The following is a 23,567-nucleotide window of genomic DNA, read 5'->3' on the forward strand; positions in this document are numbered from 1 at the left end:
CATGCAACAAACTTACACCAACGTTGTTGTCGAGCACGTCTATCTGGCTTAAAGTGAGCGTAATGATACGTAGAGTTAGTGTTTGAACTGTGAAATGGAAAACATCAGTAAAATACAACTAAAGCATTCAGATTAGAAGTAGTCACAATATAGAAGGTAGTTGGATTCACCTGTACTTTTGCATGCGTGTTTGTTTGTGTCAGACGTTTCTACCTCGACTCTGCAAAGAGAGAAGGTGCAGCGGTATCCCGTAACTCTCTGCAAACATCTTCAAGACCAGACATGAACGGGAGGAGGTGTGTTACCAACTGTCAGTGCAAACTTCCCGTGCACAGTCTCAAAGTTATCGGTTTAATCTCTTGATCCTGATGAGATCTGCCTTTTCGAAAACAACCAGTGAGTCAGTCCTTCCTGCTCGCCCCCTGGTGGTGAATGCTGGCAACAAGTTCATATCGGAACATCTTTAATTATTTGTAGCTTTTAAGCTACATATACGTAAGACTGGATGTGCTACTGTTGTGTTGTAGTTAAAATAAAACCACAATTCTATTTTTGATGATTTCTATCAGGTTGAAGTAATATACTCCTGAACAGAATCTTAAGACCAGGGGGAAAAATGACTTTTGGTCAGCTGATGAGCAGCTTGTTTGAGTTAAAATGCAGTTTTTAATAAAATACCTACTATCAGTTTGTTGTCTCTTGCTCCAGTTTCTTCTTCATGCATTTTGAAGCTCTACCTACAATCTGGTTACAATCCAATAGTGCAAAATTCAAATTATTGTAATTTTTCCCCTAGTCCCCCTGCAGAGACTAATAAAAACAGCAGAAATGGTCTCTGGCTGAGTATATTGTCCACATAAATATAATATCTGTGTTACTCACATGTAGGAACAGCATGCACGCAGACAATCTGAAATGGCTTTGCACAGATGTACAGTTTGTACTGTATCTTGAGACTTGAGGTCTCTCGTACCAACTTTATTTCCACAGGAAACATGAACATTTGAAAGGAGAGGAATGACATGAAGGACGACCAAGAAGGATGAGAACAGAAATGCTTTTACATTTCAAAGGTGCGTCTGTGTGAAACCGAAGCCGAACGAGCAGCAGAGCCGCAGCTGATCAGGCGTCGCACGTCTTGAGCCCATCGGAACGTTTCTGCCGTGACTGGATGCGCGCACATTTCGGACACTTTTTCTCCTCAAAGCAGTGTTTGTGAAAGCAGGCCTTGCACACTGTGAGAGAGGAAACAACACGTATTTTTGTAAGTAGTCCTGAAAGTAGACAAAGAGAACCCAATCAAACAAAAGGAGCAGAAATATTATGCTTTTGTAAAAATACCGGAAACATATGGTTGCAGTTATTGCAGCAGAGGGAGGTCACTGAAAACTGAAAACAAGTGTTGACTTACTTGTGGACCTCACAGATATGAACAAATGGCACATTTTCTTAAATACATAAATGCCCGGGTGTAATATTACATTTTTATTTGTACTTTCAGGACTTGCGTGAAAATCCGTTGATGTTTTGAGTAATTTTTATGCAGAAATGCAGAAAATTCTAAAGGGTGTACATACCCTTAAACAGCACTACAGCATACATTAGTGTTCACATCCTGTTCCTGACACTGTAAATATAACAGAAAACTAAGCAGCGTGATGATGTGACCTGTTCTCATCTTTTGTAAAAATCTGCTGCTGTAGACAACAGATCAGACCCAACCTAACCTGAAGATTTGAAGTGAAGGGCTGAGGGGAATTGAAGAGCAGGAGGAAAAAGTGCGAGTGATTCATATTAATTTTAACCTTGTCCATTCTATAAAACATTACATCTTTGACTCTGATCAAACAAATAGTAAAAGTTGGACAAAGAAAGTTGTGACCTCTGATTGCAGTACCACCCCAGAGGTTGAGATGTCATCATCTGACTCAATCATGCAGGTGTGAACAACATTCCTGTCTGGAGGGGTTCAGCGCCGTCATTAGCGGCTAATGGGCGACAGTTCACAAAGAAGCAAGTTCACTCTTGTGGGACTCATCTGTGTATGTTTGCGTGTTGTCGGTCTACTAATGGCCTCAAAACACATTTCAGAGGTCGTATACAGTAAAAGTTAATGTGATCTATGGAGAAATTAGCTTTTGTTTTTGAGTATTAAAGTCCATACAAACATGTTGTTCCCGAAAGGCTTTTATTGCAAGTGACACAAAAAAAAAAGAAAAAACTGTCTTTAGTTAATCAACCAGGGGACAGAAACATTCAAGTTAATTGGGAGTCCAGTTTCTGGACATCTGATGAATGAGAGTCCATTGTACTTTCTTTCAGTTCTGTGTTTGGGCCCTAGTAAAATATGAAAATAAATATGATATCTTTCTGCTGTTTTGGCTGCTTTTTCTCTAAAAACAGATGGCTGCAGGCAAAAATGACACAACTAGCAGCGGAGTCATTGCTGCTCGAGTTAAAACAGGATGAAATGTTGCACAGAGCCGAAGCGAACAGCATAGTCAGGTAGAACATGTGTAAGTGGGACATCCATCTTAATTTAATCCCTTTCAGCTATATAAAACATATATTAGGTATTTGACCCTGAACAAACAAATACTAAAAGTTGAGAACTTCCTCTTTTCTGCAATGGTTGCATCACATGTTGAAGTAATGCCTGTTTGTGCCGGAGCTTGTTTTTCTCACACCTTTGATTGCCAGCGACACCTGAGAGGTTGAGATGTCATCACCTGACACTCACCCGTTTTGAGTAATTTTTATGCAGAAATGCAGAAAAATTCTAAAGGGTGTAAATACCCTTAAACAGCATTATACATTAGTGTTCACATCCTGTTCCTGACACTGTAAATATGACAGAAAACTAAGCAGTGTGATGATGTGACCTGTTCTCATGTAGCACATCTAGATCTAGAGCACATCTAGATCATGCAAAAATGCATTTTTCTTCTTTGTCACTTTTTAAAATATGTAAGTATGGTCCTCGCACCGTATAAGGAGGCATATAGAGACATTTAACTACGATTTAAGAGAAATAAGACAACCCGTAAAGCACTGGTCTGCGCTTACCTGAACATCGTTTGCATATGTCACTCTGAAAAGGGAAGATGACTTCTCTTTCTCTGCAGAACTCGCAAATAAAACCTCGGGCCAGACACAGCTGTTAGAAACACATGAGAAAAAAATGTCACAATCTGAGAACCTCGATATCGCTGTGACTTCTGTAGAAGATTTAACTTGTTTACTTGTTTTTAAAGTTCACAGTCTTAAAGGGGAATTACCGTTTTTTACAACCTGAACCTAATTTCTGGCATAAAATACGATTGTTTACTCACCCATATAACTTTGGTGTTATTTGGAGTCGTTCGGAAGATATTTAGAGCCGTATATATCCATGTAGTGGGAGTGAATGGGGCACCGAAACGCAGCCTCTAAATATCACATTGTCTGCCATGAAACTCATTAATTTCACCAATATTTTGTTATGATACGCTAGTGCTATTCCCCGTTGAGTCCAGAGTTACCTGTTATCATCATCCGGGGTCTGTAGATTGACCTACTAACCTCTGAACTGGATGATGTCATGTCTGAGGGCCGCGCGCACCCGCAACGGTCGGCTTGTTTACCTGTAATTTGCTACTGCTAGTTTTTTGCAACATGGCTGAATATTTTTCCGATTCTGAGGTTGTGGACGACGACTTTGTTGATAATGGACGTCCTTACCGTGTTGAGCCAGAGTATACGGATGAGGAGCTCGTTGAAAGGAGGATGCAGAGGCAGATAATGCGTTATTTAGAGGCTGAGTTTCTGTGCCCCACTCACTCCCACTATATATATGTACGCTGCGCTCCGCTGGATCTAAATATCTTCCAAACGAGTCCAAATGACACCAAAGTTATATGAGTGAGTAAACGATTGTATTTCATGCCAGAAATAAGGTCCGGTTGTAAAAAAACGGTAATTCCCCTTTGAAGTCTGTCTTAAAACATGTGTCAGGGGAATGGGCCTTTGGACTTTTTGTTCCTGTGGGTAGAACCTGCCCGATAACTATCATATGACAAAGTGTGCAGACATTCAGCCTTTCATTTCCATTCATTCATTCATCTTCTATACCCGCTTAGTCCTGTTAAGGGTCGCGGGGGTCTGCTGGAGCCTATCCCAGCTGTCCTCGGGCGAGAGGCAGGCGTACACCCTGGATAGGTCGCCAGTCCATCGCAGGGCTCCTTTCATTTCCATGATTTTTGTAAAAAATAATACTAATCTCATGAGTAAGCAGCAGTGCTCCACACTGACCTCGCAGTGTTCGACGTGATCGATGGCAGCGTGCAGCACCGCTCTGGCTTGGGCCACCAGCTGACCCTTCTTCACCTTCATGAAGTCGTCCATGGAGAAAAGGTGCGGCTGCTGCGTCAGGTGAGCGGGGAGCTGCTCAAACTCGGACATCACCCTGGGACACAAGCGCATCAGAACCGTCAGACAAGCAGCGGGTCACAAGCTGATGCTCTTTCATTCATCAGACATGGGAAAGCCCCCCGCCCCCATCCTGACGAAGATGAACAGAATGAACCACACAAAGAACACCACTGAAGTGGTTGTGCTGCATCTTGCTCAGGCCATTTGATTCCTGTAGTAGTCCTTTTAGGTTTTTTTGTGCATTTAAAATAAATGTTTACTCTGTTCCGTCTTGTTGTGGTGTGTTTGCATCTCATTTTGTCTGTTCTCCACCTTTCTGACTGTACCTTTGTGCTCTTTTTTAGAAGCTCTTTTAGTGTATTGTATGTCACTTTTTTTGGTCTGTTCTGTCTCTTTGTGGCCAGTTTCAAACGTTTACTGGTCATTTTTTATGACCATATGCAGTAAATTTTTATTGACTTTACAACCACAAACGTTCAAAGTCACTTTAGAATCACAGTGGTCAGGGGACACATCGGGCCCCCGGTGCACGTGAAGTAATTCCACCATGCTGTACTGTTTCAGGACACAAAGAAAGTTTGTTCTCCTTTAGTGCCCACGTATCTCTCCTTATGATTTCCCTGCTTTGAGCTGTATTTTAGTTCTATATTTATACTTTTCATTTATTTAACTATTTTACTAACGTCATGACCAATTGCTCAATTGTTCATATTATCTGTTCAATTATTTGTCTCAGTCCTTATAAGCGCAGCATATCTGCATATCACACCAGCAGATAAATCTGAAATAAATCTCGTTGTTTTTTGGATTACGTGTTGAGGGGGGAGGAGGATGTTGGCTGTCAAACTGTCAAACATCAGGATCAACAACCCTCTCACCCTCTGTATGAGACAGTTGGGACTTTAGGAAGCTCCTTCAGCCAAAGACTGCTGCGCCTACAGTGCAAGAAGGAACGCTTCTGGAGGTCTTTCGTCTCCTCAGCAGTCAGACCCTTTAACATCAGCATTTCTTAGCTCTGCTGCTGCTGAGCCTCTTTTCAGGACCCATAAGAGCACAATATATACAACCTGTCATGATCTCACGTTTTTGTAGTGCAATACTTGGTGCAACTCCTGTTAGAGTTTATTTTTATTCAAGATATTCATGAAGGCCAATATGTATATTTAATCTCCCTACCACCTCAACCCTCAATCTACTCTAGTTATTTCAACTTCTGGTTAGCCACTGAAAACCTGATGCAATATGTAAATATTTTTTGTACCATAACATATTTACTTTTATATAGTTTCTCTTGTCTGCCTCTATTTTTTGTATCTTTTTTTGTATTTTGCACTGTTGTTCCCTGCCGCTGTAACACCCTAATTTCCCTCCAGGGATGAATAAAGTCCTATCTTATCTTATCTTATGTGTGAAACAGCTGAATTGCATCACTGTCCTCCATGGTGTTGTTCTTAACTCTCCCACTAGGCGGCGACAGAGACATTTTCAGCACCAACACACCAGTGGCTTCATTAACTATTAAAACATGAACCTGCTGACATTTACCTGAGCGTTTACGTTTTGTTTTTCTACAGCAGTTCATAACGACATACATCTAATTAATTTTTTTTCTTTGACATGTAAGAGAAAGTAAAACGTACCCTCCAGAGAACCTGCAGGCCGTCAGCAGCTTCTTGACGCCTAGCAGCTGCTCCTGCAGCTCCTGATGGAGAGGTGAAGAGAAGAGGGAAGTGGATGAATAAAGAGGAACTAAATAAGTAATCAAGTTCAAAGTTCATCACTTCGTGTGTGGATGTTTGAAACTTTTTTTGTGCATGACTTCACAGTCTTCACTTTCTACACCCACAGTCCTGCATTTGTTCTGTACTTTGTTTTGTAGATATAGATATTTTTTCTCTTTTTGTTCTAATAAGTCTAGATATCTCAACCAAACACAAAGACAGAGTCATATAGAACTGACAGGGAGTGTTAGCAACAGATGCGCTGATCATGCAGTCATTCTGGATTGCATGAAGACACAAAGACAGACTCATTTCACTTAATTTTAATTTTAAAACAGGTTTTCAGGTCTGGAACCTGTTTTTTAAGCTTGCAAAGTGTTTTAAACTCAGATCTCTGCAGATATGATGAGTTTTATTTATTCACTGCTGCTGAAACCTTTTCTCCAGAGCTTCTTCACCACGTTCTCAGACTTTTAAAACTTTCTACTGGTGCACCTTTTCAGGTTTGAAATCCAAACAGAGGTTTGAAAACAGCTGCACAGTCCCATTCCCTCTGTATCCACTGACTAATGCCAGTTTTAAAACCCCTGCACGAGGCATGATTGCTGTTGAGGCTCGTGGTTGTCCCCTGATCAGATATCCTCTAATCCCTTACAAGCCTGAATGCAGCCAGCAGAGGTCTGCTAGCATCTCTGGAGGTTTTAGAGTCCATCTCCTCGACTTGTGAACGACCTGCCAGGAGACTTCAGACGTTTCCTCTTTCACGTCCATGTCTAAACTTTCAGAATGCAGTCTTTTGAACGGTTTTGTTTAATCTACGACATGCCTGACCACTCTTTGCATAAATGAGGAACGTGTACAAGGGTGCGTGCATCTCTGAGGACCTGTCTAACACAAAGAGGCCTCCACTTCCTCAGAGTGCGCAGGAGTAAAGCTGTGGACAGGAAGCTGCTGGTGGCAGCTACTGCATCACTGTGTGGTGTATGTGGGCTGCTCTGCTGAAGGCTAAAAAAAAAGCACCGCAGAGACTAATAAAAACAGTAGAAATGGTCTCTGGCTGCCCGCTGCCCCTGCTGGAAGACGTCGGCACGTCACGCTACTCTGGTGAGACACTGTTAGACGTTGGCACGTGTTAACAGGGCTGCAAAGACGCCTACGACCAGACTCAGAAACTGTTTGTTTGCCAAAAAATTCTTGGTCTACCACTCCCATAACTACTATATGGGATTGTGAGGACAGGGTCTCCAGCTTCCGGTTCCTGGGTGTGGACCTCGAGGACGACCTGACCTGGAGCACCAACACCAGAGCCATTGTCAAAAAGGCACAGCAGAGACTCTATTGCCCGAGGACTCCAAGGAACAACCACATCTCCCAGAGACTGCTGGTGTCCTTAGACCGACGCTCCATAGAGAGCATCCTCGCCTACTGCATCTGCATATGGTTCTCCAGCTGCACTGCAGCAGACAGGAAGCCGCTCCAGAGGGTCGTCACCATAGCCTAGAGGATTGTCGGCTGCCCCATCCCCTCTTTACAGGAACTGTACAACTCCCGCTGCCTGAGGGAGGCCCAGGCGATACTCAAGGACACAACCCACCCCGGACGCTCACTTTTTGACCTGCTACCATCCAGTAGATGGTTCAGAACACTGAAGGCCAGTACAAACAGACTTCTATGCAAGAGCCATAATCACACTGAACAACACGAACATTAAAAAAATAATAATGTGAATGTGCAAGAACTCACACAATAACTCTCATAATGTGTAATATATCTGTGCAATACACCCTCCCTCACAGACATTTTTCACACCCGCCTCACTCGCAGAGCCATCAGCATTGCCAGTGACCCTTCCTACCCCCTACATCCCCTCTCCAGTCTCCCCCCATCGGGGAAAAGGTACCGGAGCCTCCGGGCCCACTCCTCCAGACTGTTGAACAGCTTCGTCCACCAGGCTGTCAGGGTGCTGTGTTGCACTTTAAAGTTGGGCAATTATTTAAGTTTTTGGCCTATTTTATCCTTTTACTTTGAATGAATAAACCACTGGAGCTGCTCATCATAAAGATTCTGATTATTGCAGTTCTGTTTCATGTAGGTCTACTGTTAATTAACATTACCTGGCATTTTTAATCCGTTGCTTTATGTCTTTGTAAACAGTTTTTTGAAGAGGTTTAATATACGTTTTTTGACGAAGTCTCATTTCAAAATGTTCCAGCGTCTACGTTATTGTTTGTGCATACGTTGACCAAGTGGATTGAATTCATACGGGATGGTCCAAATAATCCGTTTAACTCACCCTGAACCTGTCGAGCTCCTTCACCTTGCCGTAGAGCGTCTTACCGACACAGGTCAGGTCAAACAGGGGCTGATGCCAAACTGACTCCAGCAGCTGTTTGGAGAAGTCGCTGACAGAGTACCTACAACGTACACATCGTCGTGACTTTATCAAATATTTCAAACGGAATAATCTGATTAAAACACATGAATAATCACCAGGATGTTTGTTTGACGGTAGCAGAGGACCTAACATTCACACTTAAGAAGCTGAAAGCAGAGTATTTGTGCATTTCTGTTGCCTTGATTAATGAGTTTCCATGACAATAATCCCCCAGATTTAGTTTAACAATCCATTAAACTGTATAAATCTTTTTTTTTTTTACCTTCCAAAGTCCCAGCTGGACAGAACTCGACCAGGAATCACCGCCTCGGAGCCACTGTGGCAGCAGTCGCAGAAATACCTGCAAGAGGAGTTTGAATATCAGAGTAGAATATACAGCCATAATATTATGACCACTGACAGGAGAAATAAATAACGCACTGCTGGGAAACTTCTGGACCTGCCATTCATTCATTCATGTGGATGTTACTTAGACATGTAGCACCCACCTAGACCAGACCAGACACCCCCACCCCATAGCAATGACACTCCTTGATGGCAGTAAACTGGCCATAGCCATTAAGGCAGTCCACTATGTGTGATTTTCTCTGGGGTGATCATGACACAGTGACTGGACTCGTTCATTCATTCATTCATTCATTCATGTTTGGTATAAGGACACATTGCTCCACGTACCTGCCGAGGTAGTCACAGTACCGCAGTTTCTTGATGTACTCTGTCGACAGAAAGAGACATTTATTTTATTTTTTACCTTCAACCCTGATTACTGGAGGTAAATGGTCATTCTTCAATTAGCAAAGGGCAGAAATAAGAAAACACTTTTGTCTTATTTTTATTTATTTTTTTTGCCACACTTACTTGACGCCAAGTGGAACATACCAAAAAAATAAATGATAGGTCAATTATAATTTTTTTATTATATGAAATATAAGGTTTTGTATGATTGTAGAACTGTTTTTTGCTAGATTTCCTTTGTCCCTGGGCCAGGTTTTGGACATTCAGTCCCTCATATTGTAATGTTGAGTTCAATTTTGATCTAATAGTAATTGAATGGGCAAATGACACGTAAATGCCTTATTTTAATGAAGTTTATCTTGTGTAAGATATATTAGTATTTTATTTATTTTTCATAAAAAGAACACGTGTCCTTAGGGCTCACTGTCGTTTCTCCTAAGGGATTTCTTTTTTTTAATTTAATTTTAATTACACTAACTTCATGGTAAATTACTTATTTATTAATTATTTCTACATATAGCTCACTCTGCTTTTTTTTTTTTTTGTAAGTTTGAGTCTTGTTGAGGATTTCAGTGTTTTATTGTCCTATCTGAGACCGACAGTACATTGCTCCCGTCCACGCTCTGCAGCGTCTTTTTCTTGTATGTTTTCCTCATTAAACTGAACTTTATTAGTTAATCCAGTGTGTGTCCTGCGGTTTCCTTCCTCTCTTTGCACCAAATGAGACACTCATCCGGATCGGTGGGACGGTGGACGAACTGCAGCCATTTTCATACTCGAGTCCAGACTTTACTCCGGCAGTGTCAAACATACGGCCCGGTGGGATGAATTTGCAAGATGCGAAAATGACATAGAAGACATTAGCTGCAATTTTTATTAATATAAGTAACTGCTATTCCTAATTTGACCACTAGGGGTCGCACTGTTTTAGTAATAGTACTTGAACTAAACAGCAGATGGCAGCAACGTGCTGATATTATTGCACTTATTTTCCTTAAACTTCAGGTTATTCATTAAATGTTTTGTAAAAAGATAATTCATTAAATGTAAACATGCTCTTCTTTGCACTAAAACGAAGGGAAACATTTGGAGTTGTTGTTATTTATAGGTTATTAAGCTACTATGTTACTGGTCCCGCCCCCTTGAGATCAAATCGGTCTGTATGTGGCCCCTGAACTAAAATGAGTTTGACACCCCTGATTAAGGCAGTCATTGGCTGCAAAGGATTCTAGACAAAGTATTGAAAATGAAAATTTATTTAGGATTCTGTTCACTATTGAGCCCTCAGATCAGGGGACCGCACACACGGTTGTAATTTGCATGTGAATATCTTTCAAATAAAGCTGCAGGTCTGTACTTTACACTAATTAAACAACTGTAACTTTTGCAGATTCTTCTACTCACTGGGCTCCACCTCCGTCCCACAGCCTGCACAGAGGAAGTGCTGCAAAGCCACGACTTCACTGCGCCTGAAGGAGGAGATAAACTGGGTTTAGCAACGCCCCTGCCGTGCTGGTGTACCGGTTTGTGTGTGTTTGGTGTTTCTGGTCCGGCTGCGATGAAGACCTGTGTGACGGCTGAGCGGTGAAGATGATCTGGAAGCGCGGCGGCGCCCAGGACAGGGATCCTCTCATCCTGGTCCTCAGCCTGATCTCGTCCGCCAGGCTGCCGCTGCTCACCGCCACGACGCCGTTACCTGGTAACTACGACAGAGACAATATTTACACCGTTATGAGATGGTGTCTTGTGGTTGAGAAGCACAGACAGACACCAGACAGACTGTGGCCTCAGAGCAGAGTCATAAAAATAGTATGCACCGCTCTAAAGCAGCAGGTGAGTTTTGTTTGTCTAAATGCATTCTCTCTGTTGCTAAAAATGCTTCTACAGACACTGTTATAGAAGCGACGTCTGTAAAAACTGTGGCTGGGGCATCTGCAACTGTAAACGTGGTCTGCTAGGTCTGCTAGGACGGCTTATCTCAAGATTCCATGTTCAACATGATAATTTAGTCCAAAACCAAAATATCTTCAGTTAGTTCTCAAAGACGACAAATAAATATAAATATATTAGAGGCTGCAACCACATATGTTATGACAGACGGTACATAAATGCATCTTATACGTTAACCCTCATACCTGATTTTAAAATAGTTACGTTGTTAGCACTAAGGGACAAAAGTGTCCTCTTTTAAAATGCCATAAAAATGACAATGTTCCACATTTTTAAATATTTATGTATTTATGTTTTACTTCTAGAACGATCAAAGTTGTTGGACACTGCGCTCCTAATTGAATGCATTGTATGTAATGCATTGTGATGCCATCACAAACAGTGGCATATAAAGGCTTAAAATATTGAAAATAATCAAATATTTGGTATTTATGGTTAGGACTGAAGTAGATTAAACGATTTGTGTAAAAAAAAAAGCAGAAAAAAATATTAACATATGCCATTTTTATGGCATTTTTGAAGAGGACACTTTTGTCCCTTAGTGGTAACAATGTAACTATTTTTGTAAATCTGACACTACAAAAAAACTAAAAATCCATCAAAATCAGTCTTGCTACTGTTCATTGACATATCCAAGGCTCTAATAATCCCCCCCAAGAAAAATCCACTTTGCATTCAGATTATTGAAAGTATTTCATTTTTTGTGTGTTTTTTTACGATAAATTTTTGATGCCATCACAAACACTGGCATAAAGCATTAAAATATTGAAAATAATCAAATATTTGGTATTTATGATTAGGACTGAAGTAGATTAAAAGATTTGTGTAAAAAAAAGCAGAAAAGAATATTAACATATGCCATTTTTATGGCATTTTAAAAGAGGACACTTTCGTCCCTTCGTGGTAACAACGTAACTATTTAGGTTACACAGTATAAAAATGGAGTATTATGGGATTTGTTTTTGAAATATCAAAATTTGTTCAAAAATACACACCTTTACCAAATATCATAGCAACAAGCATAACCAACACAGAGTAATCAAAAAATTAAAAACCTGAAAAGGCCACTTTTGTCCATATCAGGTATGAGGGTTAAAGTTACAACATGAATCAATAAAAAGCATGAGCAGATACATCCACGTCTCTCCAGAATCATGTAATAAACAGCATGAAGAAGAATCTGTGTCTTCTGGCAACAGAATGCTGTTAGTGGGGGGCCTTTGAGGGGAAGGGCCTCTGTGGATCATCCCACAGATACTTGATCAGTTTGGGATCTAGTGAATTTGGAGGCCAGGTCAACACCTTGAGATGTTCTTAATGTTTTTGTTTTTTTTTAGTTGTTCCTAAAGAGTTTTTGGCTGCACCCTGCTGGGGATGGCTGCTGCCATCAAGGAGTGTCATTGCTATGGGGTGGGGGTGCCTGGTCTGGTCTAGGTGGGTGCTACATGTCTAAGTAACATCCACACCAATGAATGCCAGGTCCAGAAGTTTCCCAGCAGAACACTGAACTGTCACAAGATGGTTCGATGTTATACACTTCTCCTGTCATTGGTCATAATGTTGTGGCTGATCAGTGTTCTCCACTGCCATTTACAATACAGGTAAAAACAAAGAACTTCAATTTTCAGTTCGTCTCCTCACCTCCTGAAGAGAGCTACGGAGGCTTTGGCGTCCACGCCGAGGCTGGTGGGAGGGAAGCCACTTCCTCCTGAACTCCAGCACCAGATTCTGGGCCAGCCACTCCGCACTGCATCACGGGACACCGCAGACAGACTCAGCACAAATGCACAGATTTGAGACGCGTGTTCGAGGAAAGCTACAAATGACAGTTTTCTTACTTTCTGAGAGAATCCTTGGGCGTCAGCGACGTGTCGACTCCACAGTCTGAAACGGAAGAGACAGCCAGTTTGCATTTCCTGATTTGAATGCAAATAAAATCCTGATTGATTGGTGATCACTTAAGCGAATTTAAATGGAAGAAAAACAACAGCATAACTCAGGGCTATGTTTAATAGTGAAAGTAAGAACATTTCCACACGTACAATGTGAAGGGAACTCGAGGGACTGGGACTGAACAGCTGTGTAGCCTTAAGAAAACCACTAATCAGTGAGGCTAACTGGGAAAAAAAGGCTTCAATTTGCTAGGGAGCATAAAGATTGGACTCTGGAGCAATGGAAGAAGGTCATGTGGTCTGATGAGTCCAGATTTACCCTGTTCCAGAGTGATGGGGGCATCAGAGTAAGAAGAGAGGCAGATGAAGTGATGCACCCATCATGCCTAGTGTCTACTGTACAAGCCTGTGGGGGCAGTGCTATGATCTGGGGTTGCTGCAGTTGCTCAGGTCTAGGTTCAGCAACGTTATGTGCCCAGTGTGTGACCCAGGTAGTGTATTTTGGAGACTTATAAAATGCTGTATGACAAATACAGGATTTTGAGACAATACACAACAAATAAATGAATTAAAGGGACGTGTGTTTTACCTTCAAATCCGCTGTCAGTGGAGAGGAGCGACAAAGTCTTCTCCTGATGTTCAGCCTCTTCCTCCCCTACCTCCTCCTCCACCTCCTCTTTCCTCCATGCACGCTGCGCGTTGGCTCGTGTTTCTCTGCGTGACGTCTTCCTGTCCTCCTCCGAATACCTCCTCTTGTGACTGCTCTTCGGTTTGGCATCCCCCGCGCCGCCGTCCCACTGGCACCCGTCCGCTCTCCTCCGCGCCTCCGCTCGCGGCAGGCCGTCCCGCGCAGAGCCCGCCTGCGTTTGCGCACACATCCTGCAGTGTGCGTTTGGGGTCGTCCCTCGCTCCGAGCTCAGGGCACACTTGACGCCTTCCAGCACCTCCAGCACCATGTCCACCACGATGAAATGGGCATTTTCCTGCAGACACGGATGCACACGAACCGTTAAAACAGTCCAACATTTAATCATTTAGACGCTTCCTGCAGCAACTTTACACTTCCTCTATTGGAGGCTGCATACCTTATCATGTTGGCATCACAGAACCATATTTAACAACTTAAACTGAAGACTAAACTTGAATTATTTTATCTTTAAACAGGCTTTTAATGACCGTTAATGTACACATGATGCTCAGTTGTATTAAAACTATAATGGTGTTTTTTGAGGATGTTTGTATTAACTACAACACAACAGCAACTCTTCTAATTTCACATGTTTGTGGCTCGGAAGCTGATTTTAATTTGGAGTTACATGATATAATTATTACTTACAGTTGTAATCAACGTTTTGCAAGCATCAACCATTAGGGGGCGCAGTAGGAGGGAGCACCCTGCGACTCTTACGTGTATTTTTCCGAGGTCGTCGAGAAAACTGATATTATTTTAATAATTTCAGGAAGACCTGAAAGTCACCTACACTCACGAATACTGGAAGCTGCACCGACGGTTAGTAACGCACCTTATCCAGCTCACAGCTGGTCTTGAAGATGTTTGCAGAAATATCCGGCGTACTGCTGCTTCTTCTCTCTTTGCTGAGTTGGGCCGAGGTAGAAACGCCTGAGAGAAACACCAAGACACATGCAGAAGTACAGTTGGATAAAAAAAGCAACTACTTCAAATGTTATTCTTTTTACTGTGATTGCGATAGCACAAATTCATTCATTCATCTTCTGTAACTACTTGTTCTCTGGAGGGTCGCTGGGGAGGGGCTGGAGCCTATCCCAGCTGTCACTGGGCGAGAGGCGGGGTACACCCTGGACAGGTCTCCAGTCCATCGCAGGGCCACACACAGAGACAGACAACCATTCACACGCACACCTACAGCCAATTTAGAATCCCCAATGAACCTAACCAGCATGACTTTGGACGGTGGGAGGAAGCTGGAGAACCTGGAGAGAACCCACGCAGACACAGGGAGAACATGCAAACTCCACACAGAAAGGAACCAGTCGGCCCATGGATTAGAACCCAGAACCTTCTTGCTGTGATGCAACAGTGCTAACCACCACTTCACTGTGACGCCCCACAATTCAAATTATTACAATTTTTTTTTAATGTTCAGAAAAATGCACAAATACACGCCATTTTCTGAATTATTTGGGGATGTTGTGCATGCTGTTTTTGTATCTACTGATTGTGATTGTGTCTGACTACTTTAGCTACTTTAATGCCCCCTGGGGACAAATAGAGTGATTTGAATTCAACTGAAACACTTCCGCTGTGCATCAATACACTCGGTTTGATGCTGTTTGAGGCTTATCCACAGTTAGTAATGTTGATTCCGAGAAGTCAGATGACTCGAATTGAGTAGCGGACGTAGAAGCCTCCTTTAGACTCTCTCTATAACACAGGTGACTAACTCACGGCCCTCGGGCCCAAGAGCCGCCCGCCAGAGGGTCACATCTGGCCTGCAGCATGAATTTGCAAAGTGTGAAAATTACATAGAAGATAGATTTTCAATGAAAATAGCTCTTATCCCTAGGAGAGACACTGAGACACTAAAATGTAAACATCATCCTAATTTACTTGTTCTTCTTGCACTAAAACAAATGGAAAAAATCTGGAGATGTTGTTACTTATAGGTTATTATACTATAATGTTGCTGGTCCAGCCCGCTTGAGATCAGACTGGGCTGTATGTTAGTCGTCACTCAGTGTGAGATGAATCCAATACAATCTCGTTCTGAGTCTGAGTCAGAGTATCCCCTCAGTTTGAGGTCAGGTTATATCTCAGGGAGTTTACATGGACGCTGAATAAAGTGATCTGATCCGATATATGTAATTTTCGCTCACATTATTAGCGGAATATCCGTTGCGGCACCACATCACTACTTTCAATTAACTGTTCCTCATCCTCCATCACACACAGACTCAGGAGCAATCGGGGAACACTCGAATGAAGCTAAACCATCACCGTGACTTAAATAATCAGAGCTGAGGGTAGTTTATCTGTCTCTAGTGAAGGTGGACACACCAGCAACAATGAAACCTGTTTCACCTTGTGCGTGAGGAGTGTCACCGGTGGTCAAGCCCCGCCTCCTGTGCTCCTCAGCCGATCCCTGCTGTCCGGTGTTGGGGTAGTGTCCGGTCAGGCCGCCCAGCAGACGGATCAGACTTGATGAGACCGAGGTGGTGCGCGGCTTCTCCTCCTTCTGGACTGGTTGCTGAGAGGAGCTCGGTTTGGAGTCAGGAGACGGGGAGTCGGAGATAGGAGAGGAGCTAGGAGGAGAAACGAGTCACTTCAGATTACACCGTTCAGGCATAACATTGTGATTATCCTAATATTGTGTAGGTCTCCCTTGCTGCCTCCAAAACAGTCGTGACTCATCAGAGAATGAACATAGGCCTTCTGAGGGTGTCCAGAATGTTGTTAGTGGGGGGTAGATGTTAGTGATAGTTGAGTGGGATCTAGTGAATTTGGAGGCCAGGTCAACACCTTGTGCTGTTCTTCATGTTTTTTTTTTTAGTTGTTCCTAAAGCGTTTTCGTGTGTTTGTCTGTGTCAGTCTGCATCCCGTCATTGCTATGGGGTGGGGGTACCTGGTCTGGTCTAGGTGGGTGCTACATGTCTAAGTAATATCCACTCCAATGAGGTCCAAAAGTTTCCCAGCAGAACAGAATTGTCACAAGACGGTCAGTGTTACTTACTTCTCCTGTCAGTGGTCATAATGTTATGCCAGCAAAAATAGCTAAAGAGGCAGAAGCAATAAATACCATGTCAACATGTACGGTTAAACTGTTTGCTGTGACATTAGAAGTGGTTTGGCCTTTTGGATTTCTGCTTTAATCGCTGTTCCTCCTTTAAAATAATAAAAAAAAAAAAAAAATCCCAGATTGAATAAAGAGGCTTTGTAAGATTTTTATTTCAACCTCTCACTTCCTGTTTCTTTTTTGGCTTCTGACAACCACATACCTTTCATGGTATTTCCCATGAACTTGACATTTACATGAAAATCTACATTTGAGTCCATGTTCGGCTTCACCAGACACTCTGTGGAACATCTGAAATGTTCGTCCTGTGGCGCCATCCAGTGGTGATTTTAAAGTAATGCCAATTTTTCTTTTTTTATTGGTTTCTTTTTTTCTTGTTTCCACATGTTATTCTCCTCTTTTGTTATGTGTCACATTTGAATGCACCGTGCAGTACATGTAGTTACCTGGATGGGTCAGATGGATCTGCTCCCCCTCCGTGCCAGGAGATGGGCCTGTGTCGTCTGGAGATGACCGGGCTGCTCCTGGGGAGGTGGAAGAGGAGGGACGGCTCCTCTTTGCACTCATCCTCCGGACTTGTCGCTTTCTCTTTGCTGCCTCCCTTGCTTTCGTTGTAGTCATCATCATCCGCACTGCAGCGGTTGACGGGGTTGTGCACAGCAGAGATGGAGCGTGGCTTCGAACCGTCTTTGTTGTGTTTCCTCTTTGCCGGCTGCCGGGAAAGTGTCATCTTCGCTTCTCCTCCGTCGGTTTCTGGTGGTGATAGAAGGAGAAGTGGGATCGAGCCTGAAACGGCCGGCTGTTGGTCTGCTTGAGAGAAGAGGAGGACCAGAACCGAATTGATTTTGAAGTCAAGTCAAGTCACTTTATTTATGCAGCACATTTAAAAACAACAGTAGTTGATCCAAAGTGCTTTCCAGTCAGGGCAGATAAAAACATCTGCCTCCATACAAGTAAAACCCAATAACACAAAGGAACAGTAATGCACAGTATAATACAATAACAATGAAGCACCAAACCAAAGCCGAAATAATAAATTAGTAGACAGAAAGTACAGTACAACATGAGAACTTTAAAAATCAGTTTAAAGTTTAGGCTGAACTAAAAGCCAGAGAAAAGAGGTAGCACTTTAAATGAGATTTAAAACAGTCGATGGTGGAGCAGGACTTAATGTGGGACGGAAGACTATTCCAGAGTTGTAGGAACTGAGAGGAGTTGTTGTGAGTATGACCTTAATGACCTGGGGGCAGAATATGGAATCAGTATGTCGGAGATGTATTGTGGAGCTAAACCATTTAGGGCTTTAAAAACAAATAGTAAGATTTTAAAGTCAACTCTATACTTCACAGGGAGCCAATGCAGTTGGGCCAAAACAGCTAGCTGCAGCCGAGAAAGGTGGAATGGGTCAGTCCTGTATATAAGGAGTTGCAGTAGTCAATCTGGGAGGTTATAAGAGCTTGGATAACTGTTTCCAGGTCCTTCAGAGATAAAAACGACTTTAATTTGGAGATGATTCTAGGCTGATAAAAAGTTCCTTTCACCACACAATTGACTTGCCTGTCAAAGTTCAGAGAGGAATCCATGAAATCATTTAATCGAAGGAAGTTTTTCGCCATCCAGCATTTGACGTCAGTTAGACAATCAAAGAGATTTTGAAGTGAGCTGGCGCAGTCTGGTTTGAACGGCAAGTAAAATTATGTGTCGTCCGCATAGCAGCGATATTGGATATTGTATTTGTTAAAGATAGAGCCAAGGGGAAGCATATATAAGGAAAAAAGAAGAGGCCCTAAAATTGACCCTTGAGGGATACCACATTTGATGGGAGCAGGGGGTGAAGAGCTGCTGCCTATTTTTTACAGTGAAGGTTCTGTCTCAGATAGGATGTAAATCACTTTAGCACTAATCATTGCAGATCAACAGCTTAAGATTTCTTAAAGGAAGCCCCGCCTGAATGAATATTACAACAACTTTCTGGTGTTTCCTGTTTGATTGCAAACACGAGAGGCCTGAGGCCTTATTTCAGGGTTTAGGGGGTGGTAGATCTTACCTGTGGCTGTCTGAGCTGCGGCTGAAGGTGTTTCTGACTCTGCAGGGTCACCACACCAGCTGACATACCTGGATCTGTAGTAAGAGGAGGCCATGCCGCTGCAGCTTCCCATCTGCACGCACACACACGAGAGAGCAGAGTTTCCCAATAAAAACCTCCTCGTGCAACAGGGGTTTTCTGAGCAGTGGAGTAACAAGTACTGACTACACAGCCTCGGAAAACACAAAATGAAACTTCTCAACCGGCTGAGATTTTTAAACTTCTAATTTCTCTTCTGGGAAACTAAAACAGGATCATAAAACAACTCAAAGGACGGTAAAGATAAAAGTCTTGAGGTAATCAGTAAGGGAAATCTAACGACATAAGAGTTTATTGGTTTGCACAAATGTGGGCGGCTACCCGTTATCAAATGCATCACTTGAACCCCCAGCGTGGAGCAACGTGTCATCGCAGTCGTTTGGTAACAGTTGTGGAACGAGTGACAAGACCTGCACTTGTGCAAGTCAGAATTTGAATGGTAGTTTGGCAAGTCTGTCAACTGTAGCTTTAAGTATTCCCTGAGCCCAGAAGGTCTAGTCGTGCATCTTTTTGCATGTGCCATAAAATTACTTTAGCTAACATTCTGCATTTTCCTACAGCTATTACTTTTATAGGATATTGCGTGCAAAAGTGAGAGCAGCTTTGCAAATTTTAAACAGAATCTAATGAAACTGTGTATTTTCCCATGGATCTTTTATTATTGCAGCAGCACTGGCCGGTTTTGTTGCAGAAATGTGATGCAGGAGCTGCAGACTTGTTCACACTTTAAGAGCTTTTTGGGACGTATGAAAATCCAAAAACTCCTTATTTGTCGATCCATAAGCTGCTGCAGCCCTTCACGAAAATGGGTCAGTGTCATAAAACAACTCAGAGGACATAACAAGTCAAGGTCTTTTGATAATCACTGACATAAACCTTAATTACTTTCTCTTTTAAGAGGGCACACTTCTATCAAGAGTTGAGGGTTTGCACAAATGTTGGCAAGTGAATGCAGCACCTTTATGATGGTTATGCGGAATAATCCAGTGGGTCAATATTTACTGTGTCACTGGGTCAATCTGTTTTGATATGTTTCCTGCACATGCTTAATTTAGGACTGACTGCTTTTGCTACAAAAAAAAAATGTATTCACACCTGTGGATTATTTTTAGAACAAGTTATTAAGGACATACAAATCTAAAACTTAGACTACTTTTTTTTTTTTTTTTTTTTTTTTTTTTGCAGAGCTCAGAAGCTACAGGCCCGATGGAAGGATTTCACATGGTTAGCTTAGCAGGACTAACATTTAGACAGTGAAGCTAGATGATCTCGTAGAAAATGTCGGCATTCGGCCGCCGTGGCCACAGCTCCAGAGAAGTAATAAGCAGCAACAACATCTAAATGCTGATGGAGGCTCTAAACATCAATTAAAATTGAAGTGGCAACCACAGAGGAGAAGTGCAGCTGTATATAACATAGGATGCAATAACCACAAGAACACATAACTGTGACAAACGATTACTATGCAGTCTGATCTGGGTTAGATAGTGTACTGTCCAGTCTGTATGCAAGATGAGATACTGTGAACACAAAATGTGTCCGTCTGAAAATAGTCATCCATTTATGAAGAAAACTAAATAAAATTATTCTGACTTCCATAAATCTATTTTTTTCTTCTTTTTTATGCAGCCTGAAATAAGGGCTGAAGTGTAACAACACCATGTGCTTAAAGGTGTTGAGGGCCCCTGACGGCAAACTTCTGTTTTTCAGTTTTTAACCTCAACCTGGGCACAACTGACACAGACCAGCTGGTTTCAGGCTGCAAATGTCAAAGAGAAACTATAAATTAGCGTTAAAGAAACAATTCAGCTAAACCAAAATCTGCAGCCTTCCCCTCTTCATGCAAATTGCTGCATCGCTATTTCAGCAATTTTCTAGAAAGTTATAAAATCTGCTTTATTACCCTCATTTTAAAAGATCCTTTACCAAGAAGCAGTGCCATATAATCATTTTATTATTTACTGGACATTCAACTTTCTATATTAATAATGAAAAACAAATACTAGATCAACACAAACATAGTAAGTGATCACAAATTAGTGTCACTGATCTCACTTCAAGAGGCACGTTCGCGTCAGAAACTTCAGAAACAGAAACAGAGCTTCCTGTGTGCGTGCGACTCTGATTGTGAGTGATAATGTCTTGAATATTTAACATTTCATTAAAACGCACACACACAAAACAAGTGCAAGCTGGAGCTCCGAGCAGAGCTCATTGGGAAACTCACCGTTTTATTCTTTTTGGGGAAGGTCTAAGCTGAAGCGGCGATGGAACCTGTCAGTTGTCCGGTCACAGAGTCTTCATCCAGCCAACACTACAGCAGCTGTTGAAAGGAAGAGACTGATTAGCAGCACTTCCTGTATTTAACAGTGGTCTGTACTCTCTATGGCTGAGTAGGCAGCCGTGTTTTTCCTGAGAACGAAAAAAGCTCTCGGCGCACTACACGAGAAGTTTCTTAAAAAAAGCGTGGCCCAGGAAATTATCATAAATACTGCAGCAAGTCACCACGCTGGAAAGAACAGTACATTATGGTTAAAATCTGAACTATTACTAATGACAGGAAGTTGATTCATTCTGCAATATGTGCTTTTTTTGGTCACCACAAAAATGAATAATTCCTCTTGTAGATAAAAATAAAGCGTTTCTACAAAATGTATATACATATTAAGTGTACCAGAAGAAAGGAATTGCGTTGGAATTTTACCTTAAATCTTCACAGCAGTAGTTTCAAGTTCCAATCTTATTTATAATGTCCACCATACTAGAAACGACCACAGATACAAATGCAAAGCCTGGCTTTGTGTGGCACAAAGCGTTTCGGCGCTCGGTGGGCTGATGGCAGCTGGTGGAGGCGAAAGAGGAAGTTTTAGTCAGCGTCAAGTATCAATGGGTTTGATCCGCCGTCTTGTTTACAGGAGAGAAAAGTTGAAGCGACATCAGATTGGATCTTTTTGAGAGGAAACGTGTCCTGCAACACACATACTTTCATTCTTACTAACAAGCCTAGTAGGGAGGATGTTTTGTGGACAGTTTTGCAAAACAACGATATTTTTAGGAAAGTGGAGACTTTCGTAGCAAGTAGGGACATTTTTGGGGGTGCAGGGACAATTGAAGGAGAGTGAAAATTGTATTAAATCTACCCTTCGTCATGGTCTGGAGTCCATTGAGAACTGATTATGTTCCAGCAAAGATCTGCTGGGTCAATCAAATTGTTTGGGCGGTGCTTTATGTGGTGATGAACTGAAGAGTAAAAGCAAAGTAGTTGCACAACTGCCATAGGAGAAGTGAGCTGTTTAGAGTCCACTATTGGGTCTGACAGCAAAATAACTTTAAAGGATGAAGAGTTAATAGCGATTGAGGCATTTGTCCAGAATGCCTTAATAACTTAATGTCACATACTTCGTTGCTCTGATTATTATAGGTACTTTTTTGTCCCACGCACCATAATGAAATCAAAATGAAGCGTTACCAGACTCATATTCTGATAAGAATTGAATCTGGTCACGGTAGGCTAGAAAAACGTTGAAATCCTATGGCCCTAACCAGCATTGATACTCGTAATTGTGATTCTTTCAAAACATGAAAAATGTACCTTTAACTAGTGTGGGTACAGCAGAGAAAATAACCATACTTAAAAACTGAAAACCAGACTAGTAATTTTCCACTGTCTGCCAGCGTTAGCACAGTTGCTAATGTTAGGTTTCCATATCACCGAAGTAGCTTCACCAGTTCTAAAAGACTGGTGGTGAGTTGGGATTTAAATCAGAAGATCTGTGGGATCGCATTAATTGGATCTTTAACAATACTTGCCAGTGTTTGGAGGAATCTTCAGCCCAGAAGCAGGTGTCCACCTACACCTGAAGGACACAGGACAGTCTATATTGGAATTGGGTTCCATTGGTTGGTTCCCATGAAATTCCACAGGAAATGAAGGCGGGGGATTTTTGACCCATTTATGGAAGCTTGGGGTAGTAAAACAAAAACTGAAAGTGCAAGAAAACGACCTCACCAGGGCAATTTGTGACGTACTTATGCATCTAAGGGTTAAAGTTCAGGTGTGAACAGATCCAGGACTCATTGAAGACATAGTTTATATTCTGCTCTTAGACCACATCTGCAGGTTGACTGAGGCTCATCTGACCTCATTCCTTTGGTAGTGTGAACACACAATAAGTCCTGGGTCACATTAAAGACCACCACCTCAACAGGGTATGCTCTAAACGCATTTGTGCTTCATTTATTCAGAAAACAATCAAACAAACACTATTACAAATGATCACCTGACAAGAAAATAGCACAGTGAGTAATGTCTGTTTGAGTCCTTCAAGCTGCCAACAAACTAAATAATAAATAAATCTAAACAAGAATTAACAGACTAATATGAGTACACTGTGTGTCATTAAAAATAATTAATAATTTTTACCTTAATTGCCGAAGATCTTTCTGACGCTGGTTCAAACAGCACAGCGGTGAAGTTACGGTGAGGGCGTCTGGGCAGGTATCAGTAAATAATAACTGATCCGATCTCAAGTGCTTACTGGAGTAAATGTAGACATATTTTAATGC

The 23,567-nt window shown here is 42.1% G+C and overlaps 1 protein-coding gene across 4 annotated transcripts; it reads right to left on the reverse strand.

Annotated features, from left to right (window-relative positions):
• Window positions 1-946: 946 nt before the first annotated feature.
• rubcnl (rubicon like autophagy enhancer) lies at window positions 947-23,046 on the reverse strand. 4 transcript variants are annotated; one of them, XM_084544393.1, is made up of 18 exons: window positions 21,706-23,046; window positions 21,229-21,324; window positions 18,924-19,035; window positions 17,323-17,683; window positions 16,165-16,385; window positions 14,627-14,724; window positions 13,693-14,086; window positions 13,050-13,095; window positions 12,853-12,958; window positions 10,828-10,964; window positions 10,666-10,730; window positions 9,202-9,241; window positions 8,789-8,866; window positions 8,425-8,545; window positions 6,051-6,112; window positions 4,291-4,444; window positions 3,067-3,157; window positions 947-1,235 (listed from the first exon to the last, which is right to left on the reverse strand). In XM_084544393.1, the coding sequence occupies exons 3-18, from the start codon at window positions 19,033-19,035 to the stop codon at window positions 1,123-1,125; spliced, it is 2,199 nt and encodes a 732-aa protein (XP_084400519.1). In that variant the 5' UTR covers window positions 21,229-21,324; window positions 21,706-23,046; the 3' UTR covers window positions 947-1,122. The 4 variants fall into 4 exon arrangements, with proteins under 4 accessions (XP_084400519.1, XP_084400521.1, XP_084400518.1 ...); XM_084544395.1 differs by having other exon boundaries at window positions 17,323-17,629; window positions 21,229-23,046; XM_084544392.1 differs by having other exon boundaries at window positions 21,229-23,046.
• Window positions 23,047-23,567: the final 521 nt, after the last annotated feature.

The sequence above is a fragment of the Chelon labrosus genome, assembly GCF_963514085.1.
Source record: "Chelon labrosus genome assembly, chromosome: 5".
Taxonomy (NCBI): domain Eukaryota; kingdom Metazoa; phylum Chordata; class Actinopteri; order Mugiliformes; family Mugilidae; genus Chelon; species Chelon labrosus.